We start from the raw sequence: 27,941 nt of genomic DNA, 5'->3' as shown, positions 1-27,941 counted from the left end.
AGATATATGCGGCTGCTTGTAGCCAGAAATAGGCAGACAAGTGGGCACACGGGCCACAACACAGGGTCTGGGGGCCACAGCAGCAGGGGCCCACATAATTAACATTTAAAAAAAAAATAATAATAATTCTTGGGGGGACTCAAATACAGGTGAGGCACTAAGCAGAGCTGTAGTCGGGGCCATGGCTAACAGCCATGATTCGGAGGCTGTCAGGGCTGCGCTCCGGGTCCTGGGCGAGGCCGGACGGGCTGACTTGCTCAGGCCCGGGGTACTAGACAAGGCTTGGGTGGGCATGACGCGTCCAACGCGGGCCGCATCAAGCGGTGTAGCGGCGGCAATCGCGGCATGCGAGTCGCTGGATTCGGAGGGGGACAGGGACGAAGTCCCGGGGAGACAAGAACAGGCCCCAGAGGTGCGGCCAGAGACCCCTAACACGCTTAGCCCGCTAATGTTCGGCGGGGAAACACAGGGCACACAGGACCCGGGCACAGGGGACACAGGAACAGGCAGCGCAGGCCCACCAACTGGGGGGCCCACAGGCAGGGATGGGGACATTATGGCAGGTCAGGTCCCTGGGCCGCAAGGGGAGTGGATTGAACAGCCAGTGCCGGGGCCCAGTGGGATACAGACCCCATTGGACCTGTCCTGCCCCAGGAGCGGGAACATCCTACCCATGGGTCACGGGCCCCCAGCCAGGAAACAAGGTAAATACGCTGGGAAACCCAGAGGAGGGGCAGGCCGCGCCAAGCCCACCTCGCGCCAGGCAAGGATACCTAAGCACCAGACAAGTGAGGAGGCCGGTGCGGGGGGGTTCTCGGGACCCGTTGCGCAGGCAACATGGGACCAGACAGAATCATGGGACCTGGAAGCTAGAATTCGCGAACAGCGCAGGGCCGTGGCGGAAACGGAGGCCAGGTGGGCCCAATTATACAAGGACAGGGAAGAGGTGGGGACGCGTCGCGAGGACAACAAGAAGGGCAGGGAAGCCACAGACACGAGGGGGGCCCAGACGGCAGGGTCTAGAACAGGAAGCTGGGTCTGGATACCGCAGACAGGAGCGGGTAAGGTTCAAGAGGCTGGTGCGGCCGAAGGGCAGGTCGGCTTAGGAAGCCCCAGTGGTACAGCCGGCCACGTGGGAAGAGGCAGTGCGATGTCAACGTCAGAGGTTGGAAAGAAAAAGTGGGCGCCAACGGGGCGCAATACGGCCCAAGAGCGTACGAAGCAATAGAGGGATCTGCGGCGGCCTTCTCTACACCGCAGGGGCATCATCATGATGGCGTACGCCATGTGGGGCAAAGTACAACAGAACCACCGGCAACTAAACCACAAGGGTATTGGGAAAACAAAGGAGGTTGGGTAGGCGAAGAAGAGTTGGAATTGGACTATGACGAAGATGGGGAGGATTGGGAAGATGGAGAAATACGTGACGAGGAAGTGAGCGGGGTCAAGAAGGGAGGGGGCGGGGGGCGCAAGTGCGGCGCAACCCCTGCCTCTGCTTTTGTTTTTCAGGACGACGTCGTGGCCGAGGGGCCATCAGGTTTAAGGCTAACAAGGCCACGTGGCGGAGCGACAAGGAGAACACCGCGTAATTTGGGGGAGCCGATTGGAGGTAAGGGGAGATGGTGGTCAGTCTGGGGTGATGGGGGGAGGCTATTAGGGCGACATGCACTAGCAAATCCATGTGGGATACCCCGAGGGTGGTTGCAGCACAGAAGGGTGACATGAACAAGGACAAAGAGACGGCATCCACCAATGTCACAACGGCGGTTAGCCTGTCCACAGGGGAGGTCACAAACACGGAGGATAAAGAAGGGGGAGCTCACAAGAAGCGTCTCCCGTACATGGGTTTGGCCATGCCCCTAGGGTCACATGTTGCAGAGAAAACTAAGGCGAGGATATGGAAACATGAATACGTAGATGTTTTTAAATTACTACACAGGGACATACAGGCCAAGGAAGGTTCCAAGGAAGAGGAGTGGGAGTTAGCGCGCAGGCCCAGGGTTCCTATTACCATGGACAATTGGACGTCCGCATTTTTGATTTTTGCCAGTATATACTGTGAGAAATACCCGGACAGGGCCATTGCGCTTTTCAAGTACATGGATAGTATTAGAAAGGCTCAGATGCATTTTGGTGGTTTCGCATGGCTAAGCTATGACGAGGAGTTTAGGGCCCGGGTGAGCGTCAACCCCGAAAAACCGCGGGGAGACGTAGATCCGGAGTTATGGATGCAATGGATGTCATCAGCACAGGCATCGGCATCCACTCATACGGCGAGCGGACTGCCGGTAACATATAAGCCCTTTCAGGCACGCCCCCCCTCGGGAGGGGCGGGAACTACTACAAAACCACAGGTGGCCAACACAGGGGCTTGTTGGAATTTCAACAAGGGTTTCTGTTCATGGGCTCAGTGTAGGTTTAAACATGATTGCTCCAAGTGCAGGGGCCGTCATCCAGTCATCCAATGTTTCTCCCTTAATAGCCCCGCAGAACAATGGAGGGCGGCGAGAGGAAGATGCTCACAAGGAGCTCCTGCGCCAAAAGGGTCCTACACCAGTTAGTTTGGAAGTGTTGTTTCCATGGTTGCGCAGGTACCCAGACGCGACTAGGGCCCGACAACTGGAATGGGGTTTTCGAAATGGTTTTAGGGTAGGATACCAAGGTCCCCGGCGGAGGCGGTGGGCAGACAATTTGTGGTCTGCCAAGGAACAGCCGCAAGTAATACGTGACAAACTAGAGAAGGAGGTAGCACTGGGGAGAATAGCAGGTCAGTTTTTTGACTGGCCAACGGATCACTTGATGATATCCCCTTTAGGGGTAGTACCCAAAAAAGCGCCAGGCGAGTTCCGCCTTATACATCATCTGTCATGGCCGGAAGGGGCGTCGGTAAACGATTTTATCGCGCAAGAGGACACCAAGGTAATTTACGCTTCGGTGGATGATGCAGTGAAGTTAGTTTTGAGATGCAGGTTAAAAGCGGAAATGGCAAAATGTGACATACAGTCGGCCTTTCGTTTGTTACCAATTCGTCCAGCAGATTTTGACCTCTTAGGCATGCAGTTAGACGGAGCCATATATGTGGACAGGGTCTTACCTATGGGTTGCGCGATATCATGCGCGCTATTCAAAACTTTCAGTACCTTTTTGCAGTGGGTTTTTGTGAAGACAAGTGGCCACAGGGCAGTGACACACTATCTTGATGATTTTTTGTTTGTAGGAGAAGCCACATCTGGGGCATGTGGACAGGCCCTGGCAGCCTTTCAGAAACTAATGCAGCAGACAGGAGTGCCATTGGCACCGGAAAAGACGGAAGGGCCGCTATCAATCATGACCTTTTTGGGCAACGAGCTAGACGCGGAGCTAATGGTTGCGAGATTGCCAGCGTCAAAAGTGACGGAAATACTGGAATGTCTAGCATCCGTGCGGACCCTGCACAAAATGGATTTACGGACAGCACAAAAATTACTAGGCTATCTCAACTTTGCGTGTAGAGTAGTGAGGGGAGGACGTACTTTTTGTAGACGACTCGGACTGTCCATGTCAGGGGCGGTGTTACCTCACCATAGGATAAGAGTTTCTGTGGCCCTGAGGGAGGATATCAAGGTATGGGAGGTGTTCCTGAAAAAGTTTAATGGGGTGCCAATGTCTTTTGGAGACGCGGATACAGTATAGCAGGTTCAAATATTTTCAGATGCGGCAGGCACGTCTGGTTTTGGCATTTACTGGGACGGGAGGTGGTGCACGGAGGCATGGCCCCGGCAGTGGTTACAACAAGGGAGAAACATTGCGTTCCTCGAGTTCTTTCCATTGTTAGTGGCACTGGCAGTCTGGGGACAGGAGCTGGCCAACAGGACAGTGGTTTTCCAGGTGGACAACATGACGGTAGTAGAATTGGTAAACAGACAAAGGGCCAGGGACCTAAGAGTTTTGCGTTTGTTACGTCAATTTATGCTGCAATGTTTATCTCTCAATGTTATCTTTAAAGCTGCACACATACCAGGGGTGTACAACAAGATTGCAGACTCCCTATCTCGTTCACAGTGGCGGCATTTTCGCGAGCTGGCGCCAGGAGCGGAAACTATAAAGACTGCGGTCCCGGCAGACATTTGGGAGTGGGGGGCATGATGATCTCGGGGCTGGTGGAGATGTCTTTAGCAGTATCTATGCGGCGAAGTTACAGGCTCGCATGGTTGGAGTTTCAATCTTTTGAAGAGTTTAAGGGCAACTTCTGGGCTCAAGGGTCTGAGTTTTTGGAGGCACGGGCCTTACGTTTTGTGCTGTTTCTGATTAATGAGGGTCTATCCCCGGCCACGATAGGTGGGAAGTTGGCAGGTGTCTCATTTTATGGGAAGCTTTTCTTTGGTACGGACCCGGCGCGTAATGATTTATTAGGAAAAATGTTGAAACGATGGGGCAGGGGCAGGGCCGGGGCAGAAAATAAGGCAAGAGAGCCCATTACTTTTGGGATACTGCGAGAACTGTTGCATGTTTTGCCGGTATGTTGCGCGGATGAGCACGAAGTAGGACTTTTTATTGTTGGGCGTAGGCAGGGAGTGTGGTGTGAAGGTGAAGGAGGTCTGTATGCACAAAGGAAGGTTGGGTATATGGCTCAGGAGGTCCAAGACGGATCAGTTAGGAAAAGGAAAGTGGGTATGGTTGGAGGAAGGAGGTGATGAGCTAGCATGCCCAGTGAGAGAGTGGATATTTTTCAAACAGAAGTAGGGAGCGGCTGGGGAAACAGGGGTGTTCGTGCATGCTTCATGCAAGAAACTTACTAGCTATCAGCTGTTGCAAGTTTTGAGGATGGCTTTGGGCCGGACTGATCGGCAAGCAGGGGATTTTGGAACGCATTCCTTCAGGATCGGGGCAGCTACAGCGGCAGCTCATTTAGGTTGGGACTGGGCTAAGATTAAAGCTATAGGCTAAAGCTATAGGTAGATGGAAATCCAGATGCTGCGAGCGTTATGTTGGGCCCTGACGAAACACAGGTGGGGGGGGGGGGTTTAGATGTGCATCACAGTTGTTATAGTGTTATTTCTTTACGGGATGCGAGGCCGGTCCGTGAAACGATAAGACAGTGACTTGGCTGGTCGGTCATTCATTCGTCCATTGGGCGGCGAAATTCGCTGAAAAACAAATCTACGGCAGATCAATGGGACTGCCCAGCAGACTCCACGAAGTGCGTTGGTGGGGAAAGAGCGGAAATAGGTGGGAGAGTTTACTCCCATTTATCACAGGGAATTTGCCGCAGTGGGGATGCCCGGATTTGTTGCTGATACATTTGGGGGAAAATGATTTGGTGAAGCAATCAGGGCTCACATTGATACAATTCATGCAGAAGGACTTGGAGCTATTGAAGCGGAAACTGCGCAGGACATGTCTGGTATGGACAGAGTTTGTACCCAGACGGGTATGGAGAGGGGCAATCAATCATGGAGCCATTGAGCGGGCTCGGAAAAAGTTGAACAGGGCAATGAGGGTATTTTGCTGGGCCCAAGGGATTAAGGTGCTGAGGCACGAGGACATTACAGAACAAGATGGGACATTGTTCAGGGATGATGGAGTGCACTTATCGCAATTGGGAAATGCATATTATTTGATGGGTTTGAGGTTGATGTTAGAGAACTTATGGGGGGAGAATCTGTGGATCAGGGAATAATAAGGAAGAATCAGTAAGGTAAACAAGGGGTTTACCGGGTGGGGCAGCAAAACGCCACATGGGTTTTGCTGGGTGGCAGGAAATGGGGGAGGGGGGAGAGCCAGATGCGGGCTTGTCCCCCTTCCAAGGGGAAAAATGAGGTGAAGGATCAGAATGGGGAGGTGGAATGTTTACAAACAAGGAGGGCATGAAAGGAATAGGGGAGTGTCTAGGGGAGGAGATTTGAAGAGAGCCATTGGAAGAGAAGGAAGGGCATAAGGAAGCTTTTAAGTTAAAGTTGGGCAAGAGGGAGTTCATACAGTTCAAAGTTATTGATGTTTATGTTAAATCCTGTCCTAAATAAATGACCTTTTACACTAGACATGAGTGTCACTGTATGTGTGTCCCGATGAGGGGGCCCGCGGAGAGAGAGACTCGCTCTAGTCTCTCCGTGGGTCTGTTCGGGAGGGCAGGAAGTGGCGCAGGTGCGCCAGGATTGGTGGACAGGTAAGTGGGGGTGGGTTTAGGGATTAGGTTAAAAGGGGGTGGAGGGGTGGGGTCAGCCTCTTTCGGGGCCGACCATAGATGGAGGAAGGCATTGACCACCCATCCGCCCTGCAGAGAAGGAAGGCAGTGGGGGAAGGGTTTTTTAGGGGAAGGGCGATAGTAAGCAGGTCAGGGAAAGGGTTTGACGTCAGTTAGGACAGGTGTGGTTCACAAGGGTTGGCAGGAAATGGGGGAGGGGGGAGAGCCAGATGCGGGCTTGTCCCCTCTTCCAAGGGGAAAAATGAGGTGAAGGATCAGAATGGGGGGGTGGAATGTGTACAAACAAGGAGGGCATGAAAGGAATAGGGGAGTGTCTAGGGGAGGAGATTTGAAGAGAGCTATTGGAAGAGAAGGAAGGGCATAAGGAAGCTTTTAAGTTAAAGTTGGGCAAGAGGGAATTCATACAGTTCAAAGTTATTGATGTTTATGTTAAATCCTGTCCTAAATAAATGACCCTTTACACTAGACATGAGTGTCACTGTATGTGTGTCCCGACCTCCCCTCCAAACTACTCCACCCACCCCCGCTTCTACCACCTCTATTCCTATCTCCCATATGTTCAGCTTTACATGTGACTGACTCCACCACAGCCCTCCCGGCCTGCCAATGAGCTCGCTAACGGCCCGATACTTGGTACGTGCTGTGCTTAATTTGTGCTTGTTGTTTCCGGTTCTGAGCACTGGCACTTATTTTTCAGGGCCGGCGCTTATTCTTCTGCCTCAAGCATTTGCTGAGTGCAAAAGACACATATGGGAAAGAAGGAGGAAGAGAAAATCGAAAAAGCGTCACAAAGGGAGAAAGCAGAAAGCTGCAGGTGTGAGCTGAAGGGGCAGTGAGTGGCTTTAAATAGATTGAAGAGGCCCGAGATGGCTTCAGGATTACACTACCTCAGTATTCCGTGTTCGCACATTTAAATGCAGCAGCCGCGTGTTTCAGAGGAGGGCTTTGAGCACCGGCACGTTTTAATTTACAAATTAAACACTGGGTATGTGCTGACTCTACACCAATGTCCTCGTGTTTCAAACAAAGAGCTCTGTATTGACAGAGCCGGACCTGCAGTTTACACTCATTTTACCCCCATATAAAAATATGAACGCCTTGCTATGGCCCTTCAAAGTAATTATCCACTCCAGTGCCTTTCAAATCAGATTTCAGGTTGGGCCATCATCTTAATACCTGTGGACCTTTATTGGAACTTTGAGAACAGGAGGCATTTCCATGGTCACAGGTGACTAACTCTTCTGCAATCCGGCTAGCCTGCCTAAACCCCAGCAGCATTTATAAACCCAGGCCTGAACTGTGACTGGCCTTACTGCATCTACACTGGCCTCTCGAGTGCTTTGACTTGCCTTGACTGACTTTTACCCACTCCTAACATCCTTCAGAGGCACCATTTGCCAGGAGCTCCTCCTAATGTTTTTTTTATGTGGATGTAAACCTAAATCAATGCATGGTATCTCTGTATGTAATATATGGGATAAAGTACCCCCTGCTGTGCATTATAAGGATATTATAAGTCATAGGTGAGTTCTGTAACCGCACAGAAAAATGATGCCGATGGGTTTGGGCATGTGTGCATGGATGACGTCTGTATTTTTTGGGTCACCTTGGAGACAGCATGCCCTGTGGGTGCCAGGGTTACCACTCACCACATCCACTCCCTGGTGCCTGATTCCCCATCACAAAGCCCCCGTCACTGCTCACTTAGCGGTAAAGGGGCGGGGCGGCATGTGGGAGGGAAAACAAAAACATTTAATTATAAAAAATAAATAAGAACTTACCTGCTCCGCCGCTGCACCACTCCTCTTTCCTGGTCACGGCAGGCAGGCACAGGCTCCCAGCCTGCCCTACGGCCAATCCTGACTCTGCTCAGAGCAGCGTTAGGATTGGCTGGAGTGCCCAGCCAGGACGCCCCCAGGCAGACTGGGAGCCTGTGCCTGCTCTCTCCAGCCCGGCAACACAGTGCCAGATTTGAAAGAGCACAGTGCGCATGTGAGTTTGGCCGGCCCAAGATGGCCGGCCAAACACACATGCGCACTGAGGAGAATGCACAGTGCACTCCCATCGGCTCCTTCATCCCCCATAGCCACACCCCTTTAACAACGAAACAATAATAAACAGTTTATTATCGTTTCGTTGTTAAAGGATTGCAGCAGCTGCTGCTTGCGGGGGTGGGTGACGCTCCTCCGCCATAGCGGAGGAGTCGCCACTGAATGCACCCCACTCCAAGCACAACCATTTAGCCAGGGGAAATACTAGGAGGTTATAGTGGACGAGAACAGATTAAGGATGTCATACCTGGTGCACAAGGGAGAAAAAATGTGCATGGTGACGTCAGTGCTAAGCGTCATTCTCCCAGTTGCTGCAATCAGGGCAAAAGACTATTGTCACCAGTTGTGGTCACATGAATGTCCCACATTTTCGTAGAACTTAGGACACATAGACACCTGGGGAATGGCAGCCATGTTGTATCTCTCAATTGTTTTTTGTTTTTTTTTGTATTTTTATATTGCCAAACTTGAACTGCAAGTATTGGAGGGCTTTACACGTCAGCAGTTACATTATACAAGCTCACACATTCATATTTGTATTTCTAGGCATGGAAAATTAAGTGATTTGCCCAGAATCACAGGATGTTGAGCCAACACAGAGACTTGAAACTGGTTCTCCACTTTCAAAGTTGGCAACTCTGGCAGTTAGGCCACAATTTCTCTCAATCCTTAGCAGAATGACACTACTGGGTCCACAGGTAGGGAAACGGAGTTAGTCAATGTACACCAGCATAGTTGAATCCTGTAGAAGACTGCTCACCACCTCCCGCTGCCACCTACGTTTACCACAAGACTCCACACTTGGTGGGGAATGTAATCAGGTGAATCAAACAGCATGACAATCTCCCTGCCTTTTTCTTTAACTATTATAGTATTTGTAGAAGAAGAAACATACACCTCAGAGGGGGCTACTTGGCTCCATCAAGACAGCTAAGAGTGGTATCGTTGTACATTTACCGAAGTAAATCAAATAGCTAGTTCCTGGTGACACCTCTACATTTTAGTCACCATGGTTCCTTGTTTTACAACAGGAAGTGGGAATTCCATGGTTTAAGACCAATGATCTCAAAAGCGCTTCAGTCTCAATGATCCTTTACAAGTGTCCTATTCGTAAACATACCTTGCAAAGCAGAACTCACCTTGAGTGAAGGTTGGAATTGTTGAAACCGAAAAGACAGGCACTGAGGCCTAGCTCAGCAGTGAAGAAGGCAGAGAGATTTAATAAAATGGATCACCCTCTTCATTCTAAACCAGTGAAGTGTCATGAAACAGTTACTCCTCTCCTAAAAAAATCCATCCTAGACCCGCCTTGCCAGAAATTGTTCAACCAATTTCTCTCCTTTCTCTTCTGGCCAAAGTGGTGGAGAAACACATGAACAATCTTCTAGTGAACATCTTAGAAAAGTATCAGCTGCTAGACCCTTTGTCGAGTGGGTATATCCCTGCTTACAGTACTCACCTGCTCTCCTTAGAGTTACGGAGGTTCTGCGACAAACTGTTGATGTGGGAGGTTCTGCAGCGCTTAGTCTACTAGATTTAAGCGCTGCCTTTGATGCGGTGTCTCACAAGGTGCTTCTGCTACGGTTATTGGACATTAGGGTAAAGGGCAAGGCATGGGTCTGGTTCGCTTCTTCAATCAGTGAGCAAGCCTTTCAAGTTATATCCCCCCCCCCATTTTCATCTACTAGGAGATCCTTGGAGCATGGCGTCCATCAGGGCTCTGCCCTTAGTCCCACACTGTTTAACATCTATGTAAGCCATTGGCTGATGTGGTGAAATCTTTTGAGATCTCTCTGATATCGTATGCAGATGACCCTCAGCTTATTATATCTGCGCCGGCGGGGTCTGGTGACGGTGCTGAGAATTTTCAGAACTGTATGACTGCCGTAGTTGAATGGATGCATGCTAACTGTTTGATGCTGAGTGCCAATAAAACAGAGATAATTCTGTTGGGTAAACATTTACAAGAGTGGGGAGATCACCAGTGGCCCAGTGTGTTAGCCCCCCCCGCCAAACACAAATCTACTGTAACAAATCTGGGAGCTTGGTTTGATGACTTGCTATCTATTACGTTGCAAGTCACTTGATTGTCGGAAGCATGCTTTGGCATCTTAAGAAGCCGCAAAACTGATATCTTCTTCTTCCATCCCTATGTTCGGATGATGGTCATCCAGTCTTTATCACCTCTCGACTGGACTACGGTAACACTTTGTATCTGGGCTCTTCCAGACATGTGAGGTGCAGGCTGCTAATTCTTCAGAACACAGGGGCAAGACTACGTTTCCACCTATCAAAGTTGTGCTCAGTCTCTACGTTACTCTGTAAATTGCACTGGCTTCTGATAGAGAAATACATTCAATTTAAGGCCTTGTGCGTTGCCCACCGAATTATAAACAAGCTGGGTGTTGCCAATGTGTTTGTCTTGCTCCAACCCTGCGACCACGCCAGGTCTTCTCGATCGGCTGATGCGAATTTGGTGGTGGTCCCTTGCATCAAGCTTGCTAGGATGGGAGGGCATTCCTTTCGAGCAAAGGCTCCTATATTTTGGAGCAACTTGCCTACACAGCTACCTAAAATTTCCGTTCATCTTTTCTTTAGAAAGCATCTGAAGACCTGGCTGTTTGCAGCATAGGCCATTGTTATGTTCTGGGTTCTCCCTGTAATAGCAGAAAGCCCTTTTAGGGAAGTTATGCACTTTACATATTACTATAACATACCATAAGATGATTTTGTCATAGAGTCAAATTTTTTAAACAGAGTCCTAGCTGCTGTATTATGAACAGTCTACAGCCTTTGTTGGGAAACCCAAAAAAGCAGCATTGCAATAGTCGAACATAGAGTGGACAAAACTAAAAAAAATAGCAACTATCTGCACACATCCTGAGATGGTAAAAACATAATGTAAACACTCAGAAAATCTGACTGGTCAGAGAGATATCCTAGAACATTGCACAATGAAAAGCCCATAACTTATCGTCCCATAAATTAAGAAAATAAACATAACTCCAAAGCATCTGGGTAGCCTTTTTGAGCCTAAAGTTAAGTGGGCCAGGAAATAAATAGACTTCTGCCCCTCCTCGATCTGCCACTACCGCCAGCCGCCTCGTCTGCTTACCTCCCCAACCAATCACAACACTTCTCCAATGATGTTACACAGCATGAAAGAAGTGACATGATTGGCCTGAGCGGGCAGAAATGCCACTCAGGGAGTGAGTGGGGCACTGCGCTTGGTCTCCACCCAGCTGTAAAATACAACCAGATAGAGAGTTTGTAAGTGCGCATGTCAGTTTGGCCAGCCTCGGACGGCGGGCCAAACTGACATGCACACTTAGAAGGGCACCTACCACTCCTTCTCCACTTTATTTTTCTGCTTTTCGTCGGTGGGGCGATGCTCCTCTGCCCTAGCAGGGGGGCCGTGCCTGCAAGGGAGCAGAAAAGCTTGCTTGACTGCATACATTTTTTAGGTCGCCTAGGGACATGGTATACAGCCCGATTAATTCTCTTCGGAACATCGTCTTGTTGTCGCCAGGCTAGGAAAGCGAGACAAAGAAGAGTTTGTGTTTTCTGCTCTAATCTCACTAACCTTATTAAAGACATCCTTCCTCAGCAGTGAGTCAGCCAGTTCCTGTGAGGGTTGGATCACACTGGACAGAGTTGGGGGTTAATTATCTACTGAACAGCCAGGCAGCATCTTTTGACCAACACGGTTTAATTCAACTATTTAAGATGCAAAAATAATTTTTGCATTTTTTTCTGTATAAAGTGGATGAATTTGTGCAGTTGTAGCTTAAAATACTTTTTCATTTTATCACAAAAGGAAGAGTGCAAAGCACAGTAAACATTTATTTTCTAAGCTCCTCAGAGAACTGCCCAAAACATTGATGCTGAAACTTAGGAATTCTAGACTGACCTGGAGTCAGATGGTCTAAGGCCTGGGAATCACAGGGTGAACATGGTCTAAGTGGCTGGATGGATGGTATATTCTGGACCTAGTGTCAACAAAGAGAGAGATCCAGATTTATTAACACCAATCAGGGTGACAGGATTTAATAAACTCTTCGGATCTCCCTCTAATCTAGGACGTCAAAGCTGGTTAAGGCCTAGCTTAAAGAAAAGCCAGTGTGTCTCTCCCCGGGTTATGTTAGATCACTAAGTTTGTCTAAGTGCTTGAATTATGATGGCATTAAGGGGGGGTCAGACTGAAAAGAAGGGGCCCAGAGAGCCTCGAGCTCCTCTCCCATAACAACGCAAAATATATAGATGTGTGATAGTGCGAATCACAACTGAGTTAAACTTGAAATCATTCACGGCTAAATCTACTCAACAGACTGCAACAATTTTTCTTAAAGAGCCGAGGAAATGACAAAAGTTTGGTTGGTATTCTATAAACTATATTTTAAAAAATATTTCTTTGTTACTCACTTTATCAGTAAATAAAATTCTCATGCAACCAAAGGCCTCATACTTAGACACATATCTTTCATTTTCACATCTGCTTTTGGTCTCCTATGACAATTTTGTGTAGGTCTTTCCCCTCCATTTTTAAAGTTTTCTGGACCTTGTCCAGAATCTTGGCAGGGATAATTCATCTTTTCATCCTTCAGAAGTGGATAGAGTGAATCAGAGTAAAATGGGGAATTGCTGCACCATACCTAACCAACACGTTGTCTCGAAAAAGTTAACAAGAAAACCAATCCCATAACTGTTGGGGAACTAGATGTGACCCACATAGGTTAATGAGAGTCGGTGTCGGAAGAGATTGATGGGGGTTGAGGTTCTCACCGAACTAATAAGAGCAAGGTGACAAAAAAAAAACATAGGCAAAGTCAATAGGTCTGGTGTTGGCTGCAAGCCTTTTGGCTTTGTCAGTGCTTGTTGTATTTTGTCATAGTTTTTGTAAAACAATATTGTAGAGGAGGCTGCTGGGCCTCGCCATTAAAAAAAAAAAAAAAAAAAACACTAGCTATAACCAAAACATTTTTGTGCCTAAAAACACACACATAGCCATAGAAGTCCCTAGCACTGAAGGGAAATGCTTTTGTGTGGACGTACTCCTTGTTATGGAACTCAGGGTGACGTAAAGAGGGCTGACCCACTGCCCACACTGTGTGCTAAGAGGGTGGAAAAAAAGTGAATAGCACAACAAAAGACCAATGGATGAAAAGTGCTGACTGAAAACCTATATAAGTACATCATACATATAATTTTAGTAGAATCAGTGAATATGTATATTCACTGAAAAACAAAGGTTAGAGTAATGTTGTAGTTCACTATGTCAGTAATAACATTACCGTTTTGAACTAAAAAATCCACAGATATTCACAATTTATAGTTAGCAGAGCGCCCCCGCTATGCACTGCTTAGGACTTCACATATTACATCACTTATGACATGTTCTATGACATAACTTATTACATCATTGGTAATATCTCCAATGGCATCATTGATGATGTCACTGACATCACTGATCCCATCCAATGAGTGCTAGCTTGTTTTATAGTTCACATAGTGGTGAGTAGCTACCCTATTACTTTTCTGCGTAATGTTGCATAGCCTGTGTCCAGCTAATGGGTGTAAGTGTTTACAAAATGCAGGTGCTCCTAATACATCACAGGTGTGTAGCAGTATTGAACAATTTGAAAAATCTTTGTTTTGAAGAGTAACTCTGTCTGCAGATGACAGTTGACCATTTGTGTCCAGTATGTTCCACACAAGTTTTTGGTTCTGCAGAAAAAGTTTCCAACAGGGCAAAGATTCTATATATTAGATACCAAGTACTGTGAGCAGCCTTGAGTTAGCAGACAGAATTGTCTCTGCGTGACCATTTCTACATAACATAGAAGACTAACCTACGTACATGTGCTTCTTTTGCTTCAGTTATCTGTCAAGTTTTCACCACAGGATGAAGGCTGCAGGTAGTATAATCTTAAGCACCTTCAGACCTCGGTTATTTTAAGCGAATAGTGTCTTTTTTGACAAGTGTTGCATCAAGTGTACTCTGTTCTTGGTAGATATTTTTTAATACTCTGTATTGTATTTCTCATAGGAGTTTCACTGTCTGCAAACAGTGTGGTACAGACTAAACTCTCTGCATAGAGTAAACATTGTTACTAGTACTCAGGTTCCTACTGACATTAACTTCATTTCTCAGTGTAGGTTCTGTGACGGTGAGGGGTTTGACACAGATAAAAGCTGTACCTAGTACGGCATTCATTTTGGAACAGACATTGAGGAACATGGCTTTCTCTGAACAGTTGCATAGATATTGAACCTTGTGTGCAATGAGAGTTTCGCATATATCTGTGGTAGATTTTTAAAGTGAACTAGGCTACCCATGAAGTGTGTGATACAGGGTAGGTGTTGCACATAACATATGCTTGCTACACCTTAAGGAGTTGTATCGGTGGTGGCAGAAATAAAAATAATACAGGAGGGGGCCGTGCAGCCCACCTCTCTGAGCCTTATAGGCCATGAGGACCCCAACCCCTGGGGTTATACCTTATTTTAAAGGGGACAGGGCCACAAGGAGCTTATTTTGGCCCCGGGGACCCTATCCCCCAGGGCACACATCAATTAAATGTTGGTTCCCCGGGACCCACCTGGAGCACCCATGACCATCATGTTGGAGGCCTCAAGGGGAGTCCCAGGCCCCCCACAGCCCTAGGCCCTGCTGTGTTTTTTTAAATTACGGGCCTAGATTGGGTCCCCTGGGCCTTCTTAAGGCTTGGGCAGGGTTCCTCGTGCCCCTTCCCCTTTTTAAATACATTAGGCCCTGCAGGATGGGGTCCACGGGGCAGAATATGGTTCTGGAAGGGGGCCGGTAGCCCCTCCCCTTAAATAATTAAATTGGGCCCGGGGAGAAGGAGTTTCTGGAGCTGATAACGGCTCGGGGAGGGGGCCGCAGAAGAAGGCAGCACAGCGAAGTGTGAGGGAAGCATGAGGGCGACAGAGCCCCTAAGATAAGGATTCACAGAATCCCTACATAGTTCAATTAGATTGTTTGAAAACATTAAGGAATGCTGAATACACAGAGTTCAGTTTGATGCACTTTTTATATAACTTTTAATGTTTTATTTCCACTGATGTTTTAGCCACAGATATATCCTACTTTTCCTGTGGAAATTTGAAATGATTTCCACAGATTTCCACAAATACTCTTGTAGATAGGATTTGCCTAAAGTAAAGCTCCAGGGGAGTTTGGAGGAAGGCATTGCAGATTGGGTCAGTGTTTGTGACCCAGAGGGGATGCCATGACTGAGGAAGGAAGGGCTCAGATCACAATTCCCTGAAGGGGGTCAACACCCTGGAAGAATGCTGGTACTTCAAAGTACCTAAACATGGAAGTGGTGTAGGAGGGGTTGGGGACTCAAGAGTGGTCAGCAGATGTGTTGGGATGCTGTGAGTGGCTCTGGGAGAAGCAGAAAACAAGATGCCTTGTAGTGCCTCGAAGACAGGAAGAGGAAGTCTAAAGACTAGGGTTGGATTGGGGTTACAATTGGGCTCAGGTAGCCCAAAAAAGTAGTCCACATTCGCAGATCGGAACCTTTCCCAATACACTGTGTGGTTACGATCATGGAGCCAAATGTTGGCAAGCATTTGCGGTTTTTAAAGTATTCTAAGGCTTATAGGGAAAGTACTTAAATTAGAAATTAACATTACAATGGAAAAAAATATAGTTGGAAGCTCAGGTTATGAAAAGTACTAGGATCTCATGTTTAATTGCATTTTTATCCATAAGTTTGCTGTGGATGTTTTGATTCATGTAACAGGGAATGGCACCGACCTTTTCAGATATTCACTTTATTTTCTTCAGTACTTGAGAGCCTCTCCAATGCTCAGAGAGTTTTTTTTTTGTTTTTCTTACTGCTAGCATCAGGTGTATGTTCCAATAAAGGGAATGATGTAGTGTGTAAATGCAAAAAATAGTGTCACTTTTCTCACATACATGCTGTTTTATAAAGCTTGAAATTAGTCCAGATGCATTGGAGCGCTTCACATGAGCACCAGATAACTTTACAGACTGTCAGATTCATTTTTTGGCTTCTGTAGATTAAAGGATGTGGGATCACAGGATATTGAGCTGAGGATATAACTCAAACCTGGTTTCCCAGTTTCAAAGTCGGCTAAGGCCACAATCTCTCCCTGTTGACTGTAGTAATTGATTTCTGGCAGACAGAAAAGAGCAACAGAGGCTAACGTATAGCAGGGGAGGGAGACAAACTTAACTGGAGCCTCCTTGCTGCCCCTCGCCAGCCACCCCTGCCCCCCCACATCACCCACCCCAGTCCTCTCCCCTGCCCCAGTCCCATGCAAAGCAAGTGCTAATGTATTCCCATCAGCAGCTCCTTGAGGCCTCTACCACACCTGGAGGGACCCTGGGGTAGGCACACCTCATGCTGTGACAGCCCAGCCGGAGCGGCCCATTGTTACTCTGCCTCTGACAATGAGGAGGCCTGACTGTGCATCAGGCCAGGCTCATTAGATGTATGCAAAGGAGTTAACAACAGCCTTTGGCATTGTGCCCTTGCAGTGGAGACTGAGGCAGCCACCATAAAACAGGCCTGCCAATGGGCCTCAACCAAGGGCCGATCGCCCGCCTTGCCAGTCTGAAACTGCTACAGACTGCTGCTGGTTTAGCTGAGACCCAGCCGCATTGATGGCACCAATGAGAGGGTTGTACATGTCTTGGGTGAACGAAGGATGCGCGAGATGCAAACTTGATGATATTTTTATAAAAGTTCTGAACCCTTTTGGGGCCAATGTCCTCCTTTTTGCGATATTGCTCTAGACAACTTTGGCTGTCCGTCGCAGACAGCATTGTAACCATTATTTTAACATAAGCTACTTAGAAGGTTGTGAGTCTGCCACTTCCTTGTGATTGGATGACTTTCTTGTCTATTTCAGTTCCCTGCTCCTGATTTGATGTCTTTCCTCTCCTCTGAAACATTTTAATTTCACCACACTTTTTGTTAGTTAATATAGTCCTCCCACGTAAAGGTACTATTTTTCCTTTTGCGTTTTTTTTTAATGACTTGTAGCTCTCGGTGAGAGTGCGGCAGGATCCTCTTTCATGCTCGCTGCACATCACGGTCTTTCCTCCTCCTCCCTCCACTGCCCCCTCCCAAAGTTCCCTTCTTCCCCATTGGGGTTAAGCTCCCCTTTGCTGCAGGTTGCCCCTTGGTGTCTTCTTGGTTCATCCCTCACTCTTTACCCATTGGGTTATAGCTCCTCGTTGATCCTGGCAGCGCTGCATTGCGTTGTTTTTCCTCCTTCCACTGCTACATCCTGCCCCTCACTCTTTCTCGAGTTGTATCTCTGCTCCTTGTTGGAGACTGGAGACAACAGAGATGACCTCCAGCCACTCACCACAATTGGCTTTGCTAATGCTTGTACAATTGCAGAACAAATATTGCCAAATGAAATCTCAATGGCCTGCCATCTTGGAATTATATTTTCTATGTACTCTTGTATTATTATTGTACAACTGCAAAGATGGTGTTCATGATGCATCTAAATGCAGACGCCACCTTGGAACGGTACAACAAACTTAGACTAAACAGCATTCCAAGATGGCTGCCTGCCCCGTTAGGCTTTGCCTGTACTTGAGCCACAATGTAGAAGCAATGTGGAAGCCAGTCAGGCTATGCCGAAATAGTACAAACATTGGTAAAACCAATAGTGGTGAGCAGCGGGCAGCAAGCGGCCATCTTTTTTGTTTTGCAGTTGATGGCATGAATTTGGAGACCAATCCGCAGGGCGTAGGATCCAATGTATATGCAAGCAGAGGTACATTAAATGCGAGTGTCCAGGCAGACAATATATGCAGTATGGGTGACAGCTGCAGGGAGCAGACACACCCTGTCAGACTGTCGGTGGCAGATACCATTCCACAAGGCAAGTGCAGCAAAAAACAAGCATTGTCAAAGACAAAATAGCAAACATGACTGATTACCGTTGCCTATGCTTGTTGGTTAAGCTGCTCCCCAGCAGTTTGCCTCAGCTTTCAGTGCTTTGACAGAGTTTTCTGTGGGGTCCCGCAGAGTCCAGTGAAATGTAATGAAAATGAACAATGCTTAGATTTGAAAAGATGAGGGTAGATACTTCAGAGCATAAAGAATGGGGCTTTAAGATTCCAGTGTAACAGAAAGGTACTTAGATATTCGACATAAGTGCAACACAGTGCCCTGGGGTAACATCTCACAGTGTTGTTGGCAGACATTGTTATTCCAGCTGGTTTCAAAATTAGTTCCATCAGGGATACTGCCAATAAATCTATATCCATCTCACATTCTGTGCCGGTTGGGCCATTCTGCATCTCCGGCTGCCCCCGGGAAGGTCAACTAGTCCTCACTTGGTGAAAACATTCGTGACATGTCAAACATGGACTGACTCAGACAGCAGCAGTGAGCAGCGGGGGTAAGGCTGGAGACTGCATGTGGTCTATAAACACTGCATGTATATATGTGTATGGTATTATATACCACAAACCTAGAGAAATGGCAGAGAAGCACTGTACAGTGTCAGGGGCAAAGATACAGTCAGCAAGTGTTTGCAGAGATAGCTTGTTTCTAGGAGCAGAAGTAGACTGTTACTGCACTGCTACTGCACCTACACTGGTACTGCACTGTTCCTGCACTGTTACTGCACCTGCACTGTTACTCTACTGTTCCTGCACTGTTACTGCACCTGCTCTGTTACTGCACCTGCACTGTTACTGCACTGCTACTGCACCTGCACTGGTACTGCACTGTTCCTGCACCTGCACTGTTACTCTACTGTTCCTGCACCGTTACTGCACCTGCACTGTTACTCTACTGTTCCTGCACTGTTACTGCACCTGCACTGTTACTGCACCTGCTCTGTTACTGCACTGCTACTGCACCTGCACTGGTACTGCACTGTTCCTGCACCTGCTCTGTTACTGCACCTGCACTGTTCCTGCACTGTTACTGCACCTGCACTGTTACTGGACTGTTCCTGCACTGTTACTGCACCTGCACTGTTACTGGACTGTTCCTGCACTGTTACTGCACCTGCACCGTTACTCTACTGTTCCTGCACTGTTACTGCACCTGCACTGTTACTGCACCTGCTCTGTTACTGCACCTGCTCTGTTACTGCACCTGCACTGTTACTGCACTGCTACTGCACCTGCACTGTTACTGCACTGCTACTACACCTGCACTGTTACTGCACCTGCACCGTTACTCTACTGTTCCTGCTCTGTTACTGCACCTGCTCTGTTACTGCACCTGCACTGTTACTGCACTGCTACTGCACCTGCACTGCTACTACACCTGCACTGTTACTGCACTGTTACTGCACCTGCACGGTTACTGCACTGTTACTGCACCTGCACTGTTACTGGGCTGTTCCTGCACCTACACTGGTACTGCACTGTTCCTGCACTGTTCCTGCACCTGCACTGTTACTGCACTGCTACTGCACCTGCATTGTTACTGCACTGCTACTACACCTGCACTGTTACTGCACCTGTACTGTTACTGCACTGTTACTGCACCTGCACTGTTACTGTACCTGCACTGTAACTGCACTGCTACTGCACCTACACTGGTACTGCACTGTTCCTGCACTGTTACTGCACCTGCACTGTTACTCTACTGTTCCTGCACTGTTACTGCACCTGCTCTGTTACTGCACCTGCTCTGTTACTGCACCGCCACTGCACCTGCACTGGTACTTCACTGTTCCTGCACTGTTACTACACTGTTACTGCACCTGCTCTGTTACTGCACCTGCACTGATACTGCACTGTTACTGCACCTGCACTGTTACTGGACTGTTCCTGCACTGTTACTGCACCTGCACTGTTACTGGACTGTTCCTGCACTCTTACTGCACCTGCACCGTTACTCTACTGTTCCTGCACTGTTACTGCACCTGCACTGTTACTGCACCTGCTCTGTTACTGCACCTGCACTGTTACTGCACTGCTACTGCACCTGCACTGCTACTACACCTGCACTGTTACTGCACCTGCACCGTTACTCTACTGTTCCTGCACTGTTACTGCACCTGCACTGTTACTGCACTGCTACTGCACCTGCATTGTTACTGCACTGCTACTACACCTGCACTGTTACTGCACCTGCACTGTTACTGCACTGTTACTGCACCTGCACTGTTACTGCACTGCTACTGCACCTGCACTGTTACTGCACTGCTACTACACCTGCACTGTTACTGCACCTGCACCGTTACTCTACTGCTCCTGCACTGTTACTGCACCTGCACTGTTACTGCACCTGCACTGTTACTGCACTGCTACTGCACTGTTACTGAACCTGCACTGTTACTGCACCTGCACTGTTACTGGACTGTTCCTGCACTGTTACTGCACCTGCACTGTTACTGCACCTGCACTGTTACTGGACTGTTCCTGCACTGTTACTGCACCTGCACCGTTACTCTACTGTTCCTGCACTGTTACTGCACCTGCTCTGTTACTGCACCTGCACTGTTACTGCACTGCTACTGCACCTGCACTGTTACTGCACTGCTACTACACCTGCACTGTTACTGCACCTGCACCGTTACTCTACTGTTCCTGCACTGTTACTGCACCTGCACTGTTACTGCACCTGCACTGTTACTGCACTGCTACTGCACCTGCATTGTTACTGCACTGCTACTACACCTGCACTGTTACTGCACCTGCACTGTTACTGCACCTGCACTGTTACTGGGCTGTTCCTGCACTGTTACTGCACTGTTACTGCACCTGTACTGTTACTGCACCTGCACTGTTACTGGGCTGTTCCTGCACTGTTACTGCACCTGCACTGTTACTGCACTGTTCCTGCACTCTCGTTTAGTGCACTTAAAAAGAGATGCGTTTTCGACTCTTCCTTCAATGGAAGCAGGGTTGAGGCGGTTCTGATGGATATGGGGATGTTGTCCCAGGCATATGTATGGAGAAGGCCTCTTGCCTTATTTTTTTATTTGCATTTCTGCGCCCCCAGTTTAATGGTGTCCTGGCTGCAGGTGCGCCAAGAGCCACCTGAGATGGTGAACCCCTCAGCCGGATAGGCAGGTGTGCTGCTAGGGGTGCTGCTTTTGAAGAGTTTGCAGTCCACAAGGGAACTGAGAAAGAGAAACAAGCTTGGGGTCCCCTTTACTCAGTTGACAAAGTTTGTTCCCTGACCATGCACGTGCTGCGCCCATTCCCTCAGCAAGAGCAGATTCAGTACAGACTATTCTGGGTAACACAGCTAACCTGAGCCGAGCTTGAAGCCATAGTGAAAACAGCCAACATGCCTCATGCGATTGCACTAGAGGTCCCTGGTTTCAGGAATTCATTTCTTAACATTCCCAACTGGATTAATCTATTTCGATTTCTCTGTATCTTATTGTTTTTTTCCATATTTTTAAGTAATTTAGTTGTTTAAAACATTGTGTCCAGGGCACAAGTCGGGGTACACATGCCTTTACGGAGCCCACCCACTAATTTCACAGGGTGGTCCACCCTGCAAGAAGTGGGTCCTACTGAAAGATGCTGAGCTTGTCCTGGTGTAATTTTCAGACACCGGGACACATTCAGCAGCACCTGTGCCTTGTCTGCTCTCGTTTTGTGCAGCAACAAGCAGGCGGCGAGGGGGCTTTCATATTTCAGACTCCAACTCGGCCCCTAACAAAGGCCCAATTTAAGGAGCCATTAGGCCTCCTTTTGTTTCACTATCCTGACTGGGAGCTATCTGAGCCTCACGCCTAGATACAAGTGCAAGGGAAGGCAAACAAATGCACACGGCTTGCTGTTAGCACTTCACAAATACCCGAGAGGCTGCTTTTACGTTGTTCAATCCCTATATATGCGATATGGTTGCACTGTAAGAATGTCAGATATGTTGGCCTGTTCCAGTATTTATACACTCAACAATTTAAATGTCACTGTTTTGTTTTATTTCTTTTACAGCACTACTCATCCCAATGCAGGGTGTCAAAGCGCTTTACATCACATGTACATAAAATACATTGACAATAGGTCCTATAAATGCGTAAATCAATGTACAAAATAGGTTACGTAAGACAGCGAGGGTTACAAGGTGTAAGAGTCCCATGTCCTTCACAGCTCACTGTGCTACAGTAGAAGGATTACAATTTATGAACTGCAAGTAACAAAAGGATCACTGTGTTGAAAACAGTAACTCACTTGCCTAGCTACATAAAATAAAAATCTGTCTTCTGCACGATGTGCTTTGCAGGCGACGCATTAACCCTCTACGCTACTTTGATTCAAAATTGCGATGACAGAATCCCGTCGCACTGTCAAATGCATTACAATGCAAAGTTATTTTACTATTATTATTGTTACCTGGGATTTACTGGGCACACAAAGATCTGTGCAGCGGGTGCTTTAACCCCATGAGATATTTTAAAATGTAAACCTTGCAACCAATTTTTCAGAATAGATTTAGTGCTATGTTTCTCCTTGTTGCCAACATCTTTGTGGCAGAGTTTTTTTAAAAATATATATATAAATTGAGGCCCACATTTTGTGTAAGGGTTGTGTCACGTTTTTGACACAACCAAGATGCAAAATCTAATTTGTTAAATTTCATAATTCGCTCAAATGTACCCATGACAGACCTGCAAAACGTGTATGAAGTCTGAAGATGTGAAGTCACTTCTTATGATGTCAGTTACCGTGAGGTCATGGTTTGTGATCGCTCTTCCTGTGATGCTGTGATGTCACGCTGATGTCATGCACCATTATGTCATTTGTAAACTGCCTAACTTGGTTAGCCCCCCAACTTCTGTTTTTTAGGACTTGTGCCCTGATTGTGTCTGTCAGACATATTTGTTTCTAAGCTATTTAAAACATTTAAATGTTAAAACAGACATTGCAATAAACAACACTGAGTAAATGAAGTAAAATTCCTAATGAATTTAACAGTATGATTCTAAAGAACATAGACATTGTCCCAGTATCACTGCAACATCCAAGAATAGCATTCCCACTAATAAATGAAGGCTTTTTAATTTTATGTGAGTCAAGATGAAATTAGTTACTTCGAAAATGTTTAACTGCTAAATAAATCACTGTCGGGTTTCAGCACTAGAAGCATCCATGTGTAACAGATTAAAGGCCTGATTTAGACTTTGGGGGACAGCACCCCATTTGTCAGGGTGATGCAGGATATTAACCCCACCACAGTTAGAGACTACTGTGTGACAAACTTAGAGACGGGCGAGGCCCCGCGGTCATCTTTGTACCATGAAAGGAACCCCACCACAGCTGTTCTCCTCAAAGTACAAAAAAGTGTACTTTCTGACGCCCATTCAACAAACTTTTAAACATTTTTTGTCTTTTCAAAACAAAAAGTAAAATCTCTCAAAGATGGATTTTGTTTTTGAAAAACAAAAACATCTAATGATCCCCACACCATGCCAGCTTTCTCCCGGGACATGGAGGGAGGTAATTGTTTTTCTTTCTGTTTTGGTAAAAAGTGATGGACAAAAAAGGACATTACAATGTCTACCCTCAATAAGGTGAGCAGTGTAATACCATTCTTCTGAGGGCCCCTACTCTAGTGGGAGGCTGGACGAAGCTTTGTGGGCGCTTTGGTGATAAAAAGTTTACCATCCACCCCATCTGTAGACGAGGCGGCAGAACCAAGAGTTTGGCAAATAGGGGACCCTGTTGGGTTTACGACATAGTTCCCTGTTCAGCAAACTGTGAATTAGGCCCTGACACTGCAGGACCTGCAGACATTTGAAGTTGTTAAGGAACACGCCCGACTTTCACCCCTTTTCAGCCTGCACAGGCATTATATAGCATGACTATATAGTACCACCTAGGGTCCGATTGAGAGTTCGGCTGGGGGGTTTCATTCTGAACAGGCGCAGTAAAGTCTGCACATTTAGACGTCCCTGGAATTGTGGCTCATGCGTGAAATTTTCTGGCCACGTTTCAGCCAAAGTGGCCAATTATCCAGTAGATTTACAGCCAATTGGCAACTCTGCTGGTGGAATGTAGGTCAAGTCCCTGCCTCACCAATGCAATATTTAAAACTGTAAAACTGTAAACTTCGCACTTGTATAGCGCACTACTCACCCGTTAGGGTCTCAAGGTGCTGTACGCATACCGCTGTGGAACCCCTCCTGGCTTTTCCCTGTGAGGTGCCCATTCCTGGGCACCCCAGGGTGAAGCCAGGCATCCAAGCGCTGTCAGGGCAGTGGGACCCATTAATTAGATTAGGCACTGAGGCGAGAATTATCTGGTCCAAGGGAATTGAGCCCAAGACCCCCTGGTCCGGGCCAGATCTCTGCATCAGGGTCTACCGCTCTAACCATTGTGCCACACTTCTGACAATATACCTCTAAATAGAGGTACGCTGCGGTCAACAACCCCAGCCTTACTGGGCACTGTTTGAACTGTGAAATGCTGGGATCAGTGGGCCCCTCAAGCCTCTGGGCCCCGGTGCCACTGCACCTGCTGTATCAATGGAAGCTACGCCCCCTGTCCCCTGCACCTTCTGTGGGGGTTTGCGGGCAGGAGAGGTGTTGCCTTTCTTTGCTGTTTCTCCCGTGTCTTCATGGCAGACATTTTTGAAGGAAAAACCCCTCACTAATCATGGCGCATCTTGAGTTCTGGACAGGTCGGATTTCGGCCACCGGATTTGGCGGTTTAGCCTCCTCATTAAAAGAAATAGAGGACTTAGGGAGGTGGATTTTCTGCCGGTGGTAAAACTCTAAATCAGAGGGAATTCCGCTGCTGGCAGTACTGAGCCATCGACGAGTTGTTTTTGTTTTTTTTGTTTGTTTTTTTTGTGTTTTTTTTTAACCGCCCTCCGCTAAATCAGGCTCTCCGTTTTCATCCGCCATAAAAATTAATGAACCGCAACGTAATGCTCATTGGAGACCTTTCGGAGAACTGTTTTTAGCACCAATTAGTTCCGCCTAAATGAACATGTCTCAGTGGTCGTTTAAGGATGATGCCTGCACATAGTGCTTCGTGTCTGATAGCGCTGTACTTAAGCGGGTCCTCTGGTGGCTGAGTTAGTGGGTGTGGAAGCAGGAGATTTGGAATCTAATCCTGGCAACCTCGCTTGACCATCATACTGTGTGATCTTTGGCAAGCTGGTTGCCCTCGGCGACTTCTTGTGCGCCACTGGAGACTTCTATAAAGGCAGATAGGATCCTTCCAGGCTTCTGAGCAGCTGTACGTACCTTCAGCATCCTATGTTTGGGAGGCGTGTGGGGGGAGGGGGGGGGGCAGGACGTGCTATGGGTTATCAAACACACCTCTTCCAAGCCCCAGAACGGGCATGGCGTCCGCACCCACCTCCTCCCCAATATTCCACCCCTAACATTCCAGCCACACCCTATAAGGGATCCATCAAAATTCATTGGAAGAGCCTCGCCATTCAAGCTAGTCAATATATCATGACACTGAGCTAATGTATGGGGTCCATAGAAAATTATAAAATTTAGCTGCTTGCATTCCTGACAGCTGCCTTAGCTTCCTATATGTTTTTGTGAATCAACCCCTCCAGTAGGACCAAATCATTGACCTCTAAACAGCCTCGTATAACATGGATATCCTATAGTTTTATCAAATATAGGCACTTCCCTACTTCTAAGCAACAGGTCATAACATGAATATTCTAAAGGGGGTTATTATACACCCCTGTGGAGCAGCCCTCATCCCCAGGCTACAATACATAACAATGGTATCCAGTTGGGGTCTCGTGGTATCATTCAATGAGGGCAAACCCCTCTTTCTAGGTTACAAGACGTGACATATGGCTGAGGTTGTATAAGGTTCCTCTGCACCCTTCTATAAGGGAAGACACCCCGCCTCCCCCCATACAAAACACAACACAGGCATTCTATAAGGGGCGAGTATACTGAACGCATGTGTGAACTGATCCTACCTTCCGAGCTACACGACTTATAGGGTTCGCGTCCTATAAGGTTCATTCGCATCCTTCACCTCTATAGGGGCAAATGCCTGTCTTCACAGTGTGGGGCATTTGCATTCCACAGGGGTTATTTCAGCCCCCACGCCCCCTCAATAAGGGCAGGTGCTCGGCCTTATGAGTGTAGTCAAGGCATAGGACAACATCCTATAGGGTTCCTTCACGCCCGTCACTTCTATAAGGGGAGGTGCTTGCCTTCCAGGGAACACGGTGGGGCATTTGAATTCTATAGGTGTACCCTCAGACTCTCCTATACGGGCAGATGCTCGACTTCAAGAGCGCAGGGCAAGGCACAGGATTACCATTCTATAGGGAGTTCCTTCAGATCATTTCCTTATATTTTACCAATGCCCCCCAGGCCTCCCTATAAGAGCAAATGTCCGCCTTTCAGAGAGAGGTCATAACATAGGACTAGCTTCCTATAGCGCTTCTTTACATCCTCCTATAAGGTCAGACGCCCCCGCCCGCTCTACGAGACATAGCATAGGATTGGCATCCTCTGGAATTCCTTTACTATAATCTATAAGGGAAGGCACTCTCCTACCAGGTACAGAACATGTCATAGGGCAGACATTCTATAGGGGTTCCTCCAGAACCTACGATAAGGGCAGGATACAGGCATGTCATATGACTGATACTTCACAGTTTTCATTTACACCCTCCTGTAAGGGCAGGATGCAGCTCACAGCATAGGACTGACATCCTATAGGGATTCATTTACACTATATATAAGGGATGATACCCCTTTTCCAGGTACAGGACATATAAAGTTGACATTCCTTAGGGATTTCTTCAGGCTCTCCTATAAGGACAGGGTGGGGGCACGACATAGAATGTATGTCCTATAGGCTTCCTTTACATTCCTCTATAGGGGCCGGAGGCGCCCCGCAGGTGGTGGCCAGTGCCTTGAAGCCCCCGACCCATGCCCCTTACCTCCGGGACCACTTGCCGGTCTGGCGGCCGAAGGGCTTCTTCCAAAGCACGCCGAAGAGCTGCACCTTGGTCCGGATGTCCAGGGCGTCCGAGTCCGCCTGGTCCATGGAGGGCGACGGGGACACCGACTTGGACGAGAACATCTCTCCGTCTGTGGAGGCTCCGGAGCGGGCGAGGGTCCGGCGGGGCGGAGGGGTGGGAGCCGGCGGAGCGGAATAACGGGACCAGCCTCAGGCGGGGAGAGCCGGGAGTGCGGAGGCAGAGAGACAGGGATGGTTCAATCAATATCTGGACTGCTGAGTCAATTACGTGCCTCCCGGTCCCCTGGCGATGGGGCGTGTCCACTGTCCTGGACTGATAGCAGCGTGTCCACAGAGCGCCCTGGACTGATAACGGGGTTCACTGGGTATACTGGACTGATAAACAGCCTGTCCACTGAGCATCGTTCTGGACTGATAACAGCGTGTCCACTGAGCATCCTGGACTGATAAAAGCCTGCCCACTGAGTATACTTGACTGATAGCCTGTCCACTGAGCATCCTGGACTGATAACAGTCTGCCCACTGAGTATACTGGACTGATAACAGCGTGTCCACTGAGCATCAAGGACTGATAACAACGGGTCCTCTGGATGTCCTGAACGGATAACAGCGTGTCCACTGAGCATCATTCTGGACTGAGAGCCTGTACGCTGAGCATCATGGACTGATAGCCTGCCCACTGAGTATACTGGACTGATAACCTGTTCACTGAGCATCCTGGACTGATAACAGTCTGCCCACTGAGTATACTGGACTGATAACAACGTGTCCACAGGAGCATCCTGGACTG

General features: G+C 47.9%; 1 protein-coding gene across 1 annotated transcript in view; it reads right to left on the bottom strand.

The window, feature by feature from the left end:
- PLEKHD1 (pleckstrin homology and coiled-coil domain containing D1) overlaps positions 1–27,405 on the bottom strand; it is a 201,114-nt gene extending 173,709 nt beyond the window's left edge. The window contains exon 1 of the mRNA XM_069208976.1: positions 27,111–27,405. Within this exon, the coding sequence (XP_069065077.1) occupies positions 27,111–27,253 (143 nt within the window). The 5' untranslated portion in view covers positions 27,254–27,405. The remainder of the gene's footprint in view (positions 1–27,110) is intronic.
- Positions 27,406–27,941: the final 536 nt, after the last annotated feature.

The sequence above is a fragment of the Pleurodeles waltl genome, chromosome 9 (genome assembly GCF_031143425.1).
Source record: "Pleurodeles waltl isolate 20211129_DDA chromosome 9, aPleWal1.hap1.20221129, whole genome shotgun sequence".
Lineage (NCBI taxonomy): Eukaryota > Metazoa > Chordata > Amphibia > Caudata > Salamandridae > Pleurodeles > Pleurodeles waltl.
Note: the sequence above shows the minus strand (reverse complement) of the source record. Positions and strands in the feature narration are given on the sequence as shown.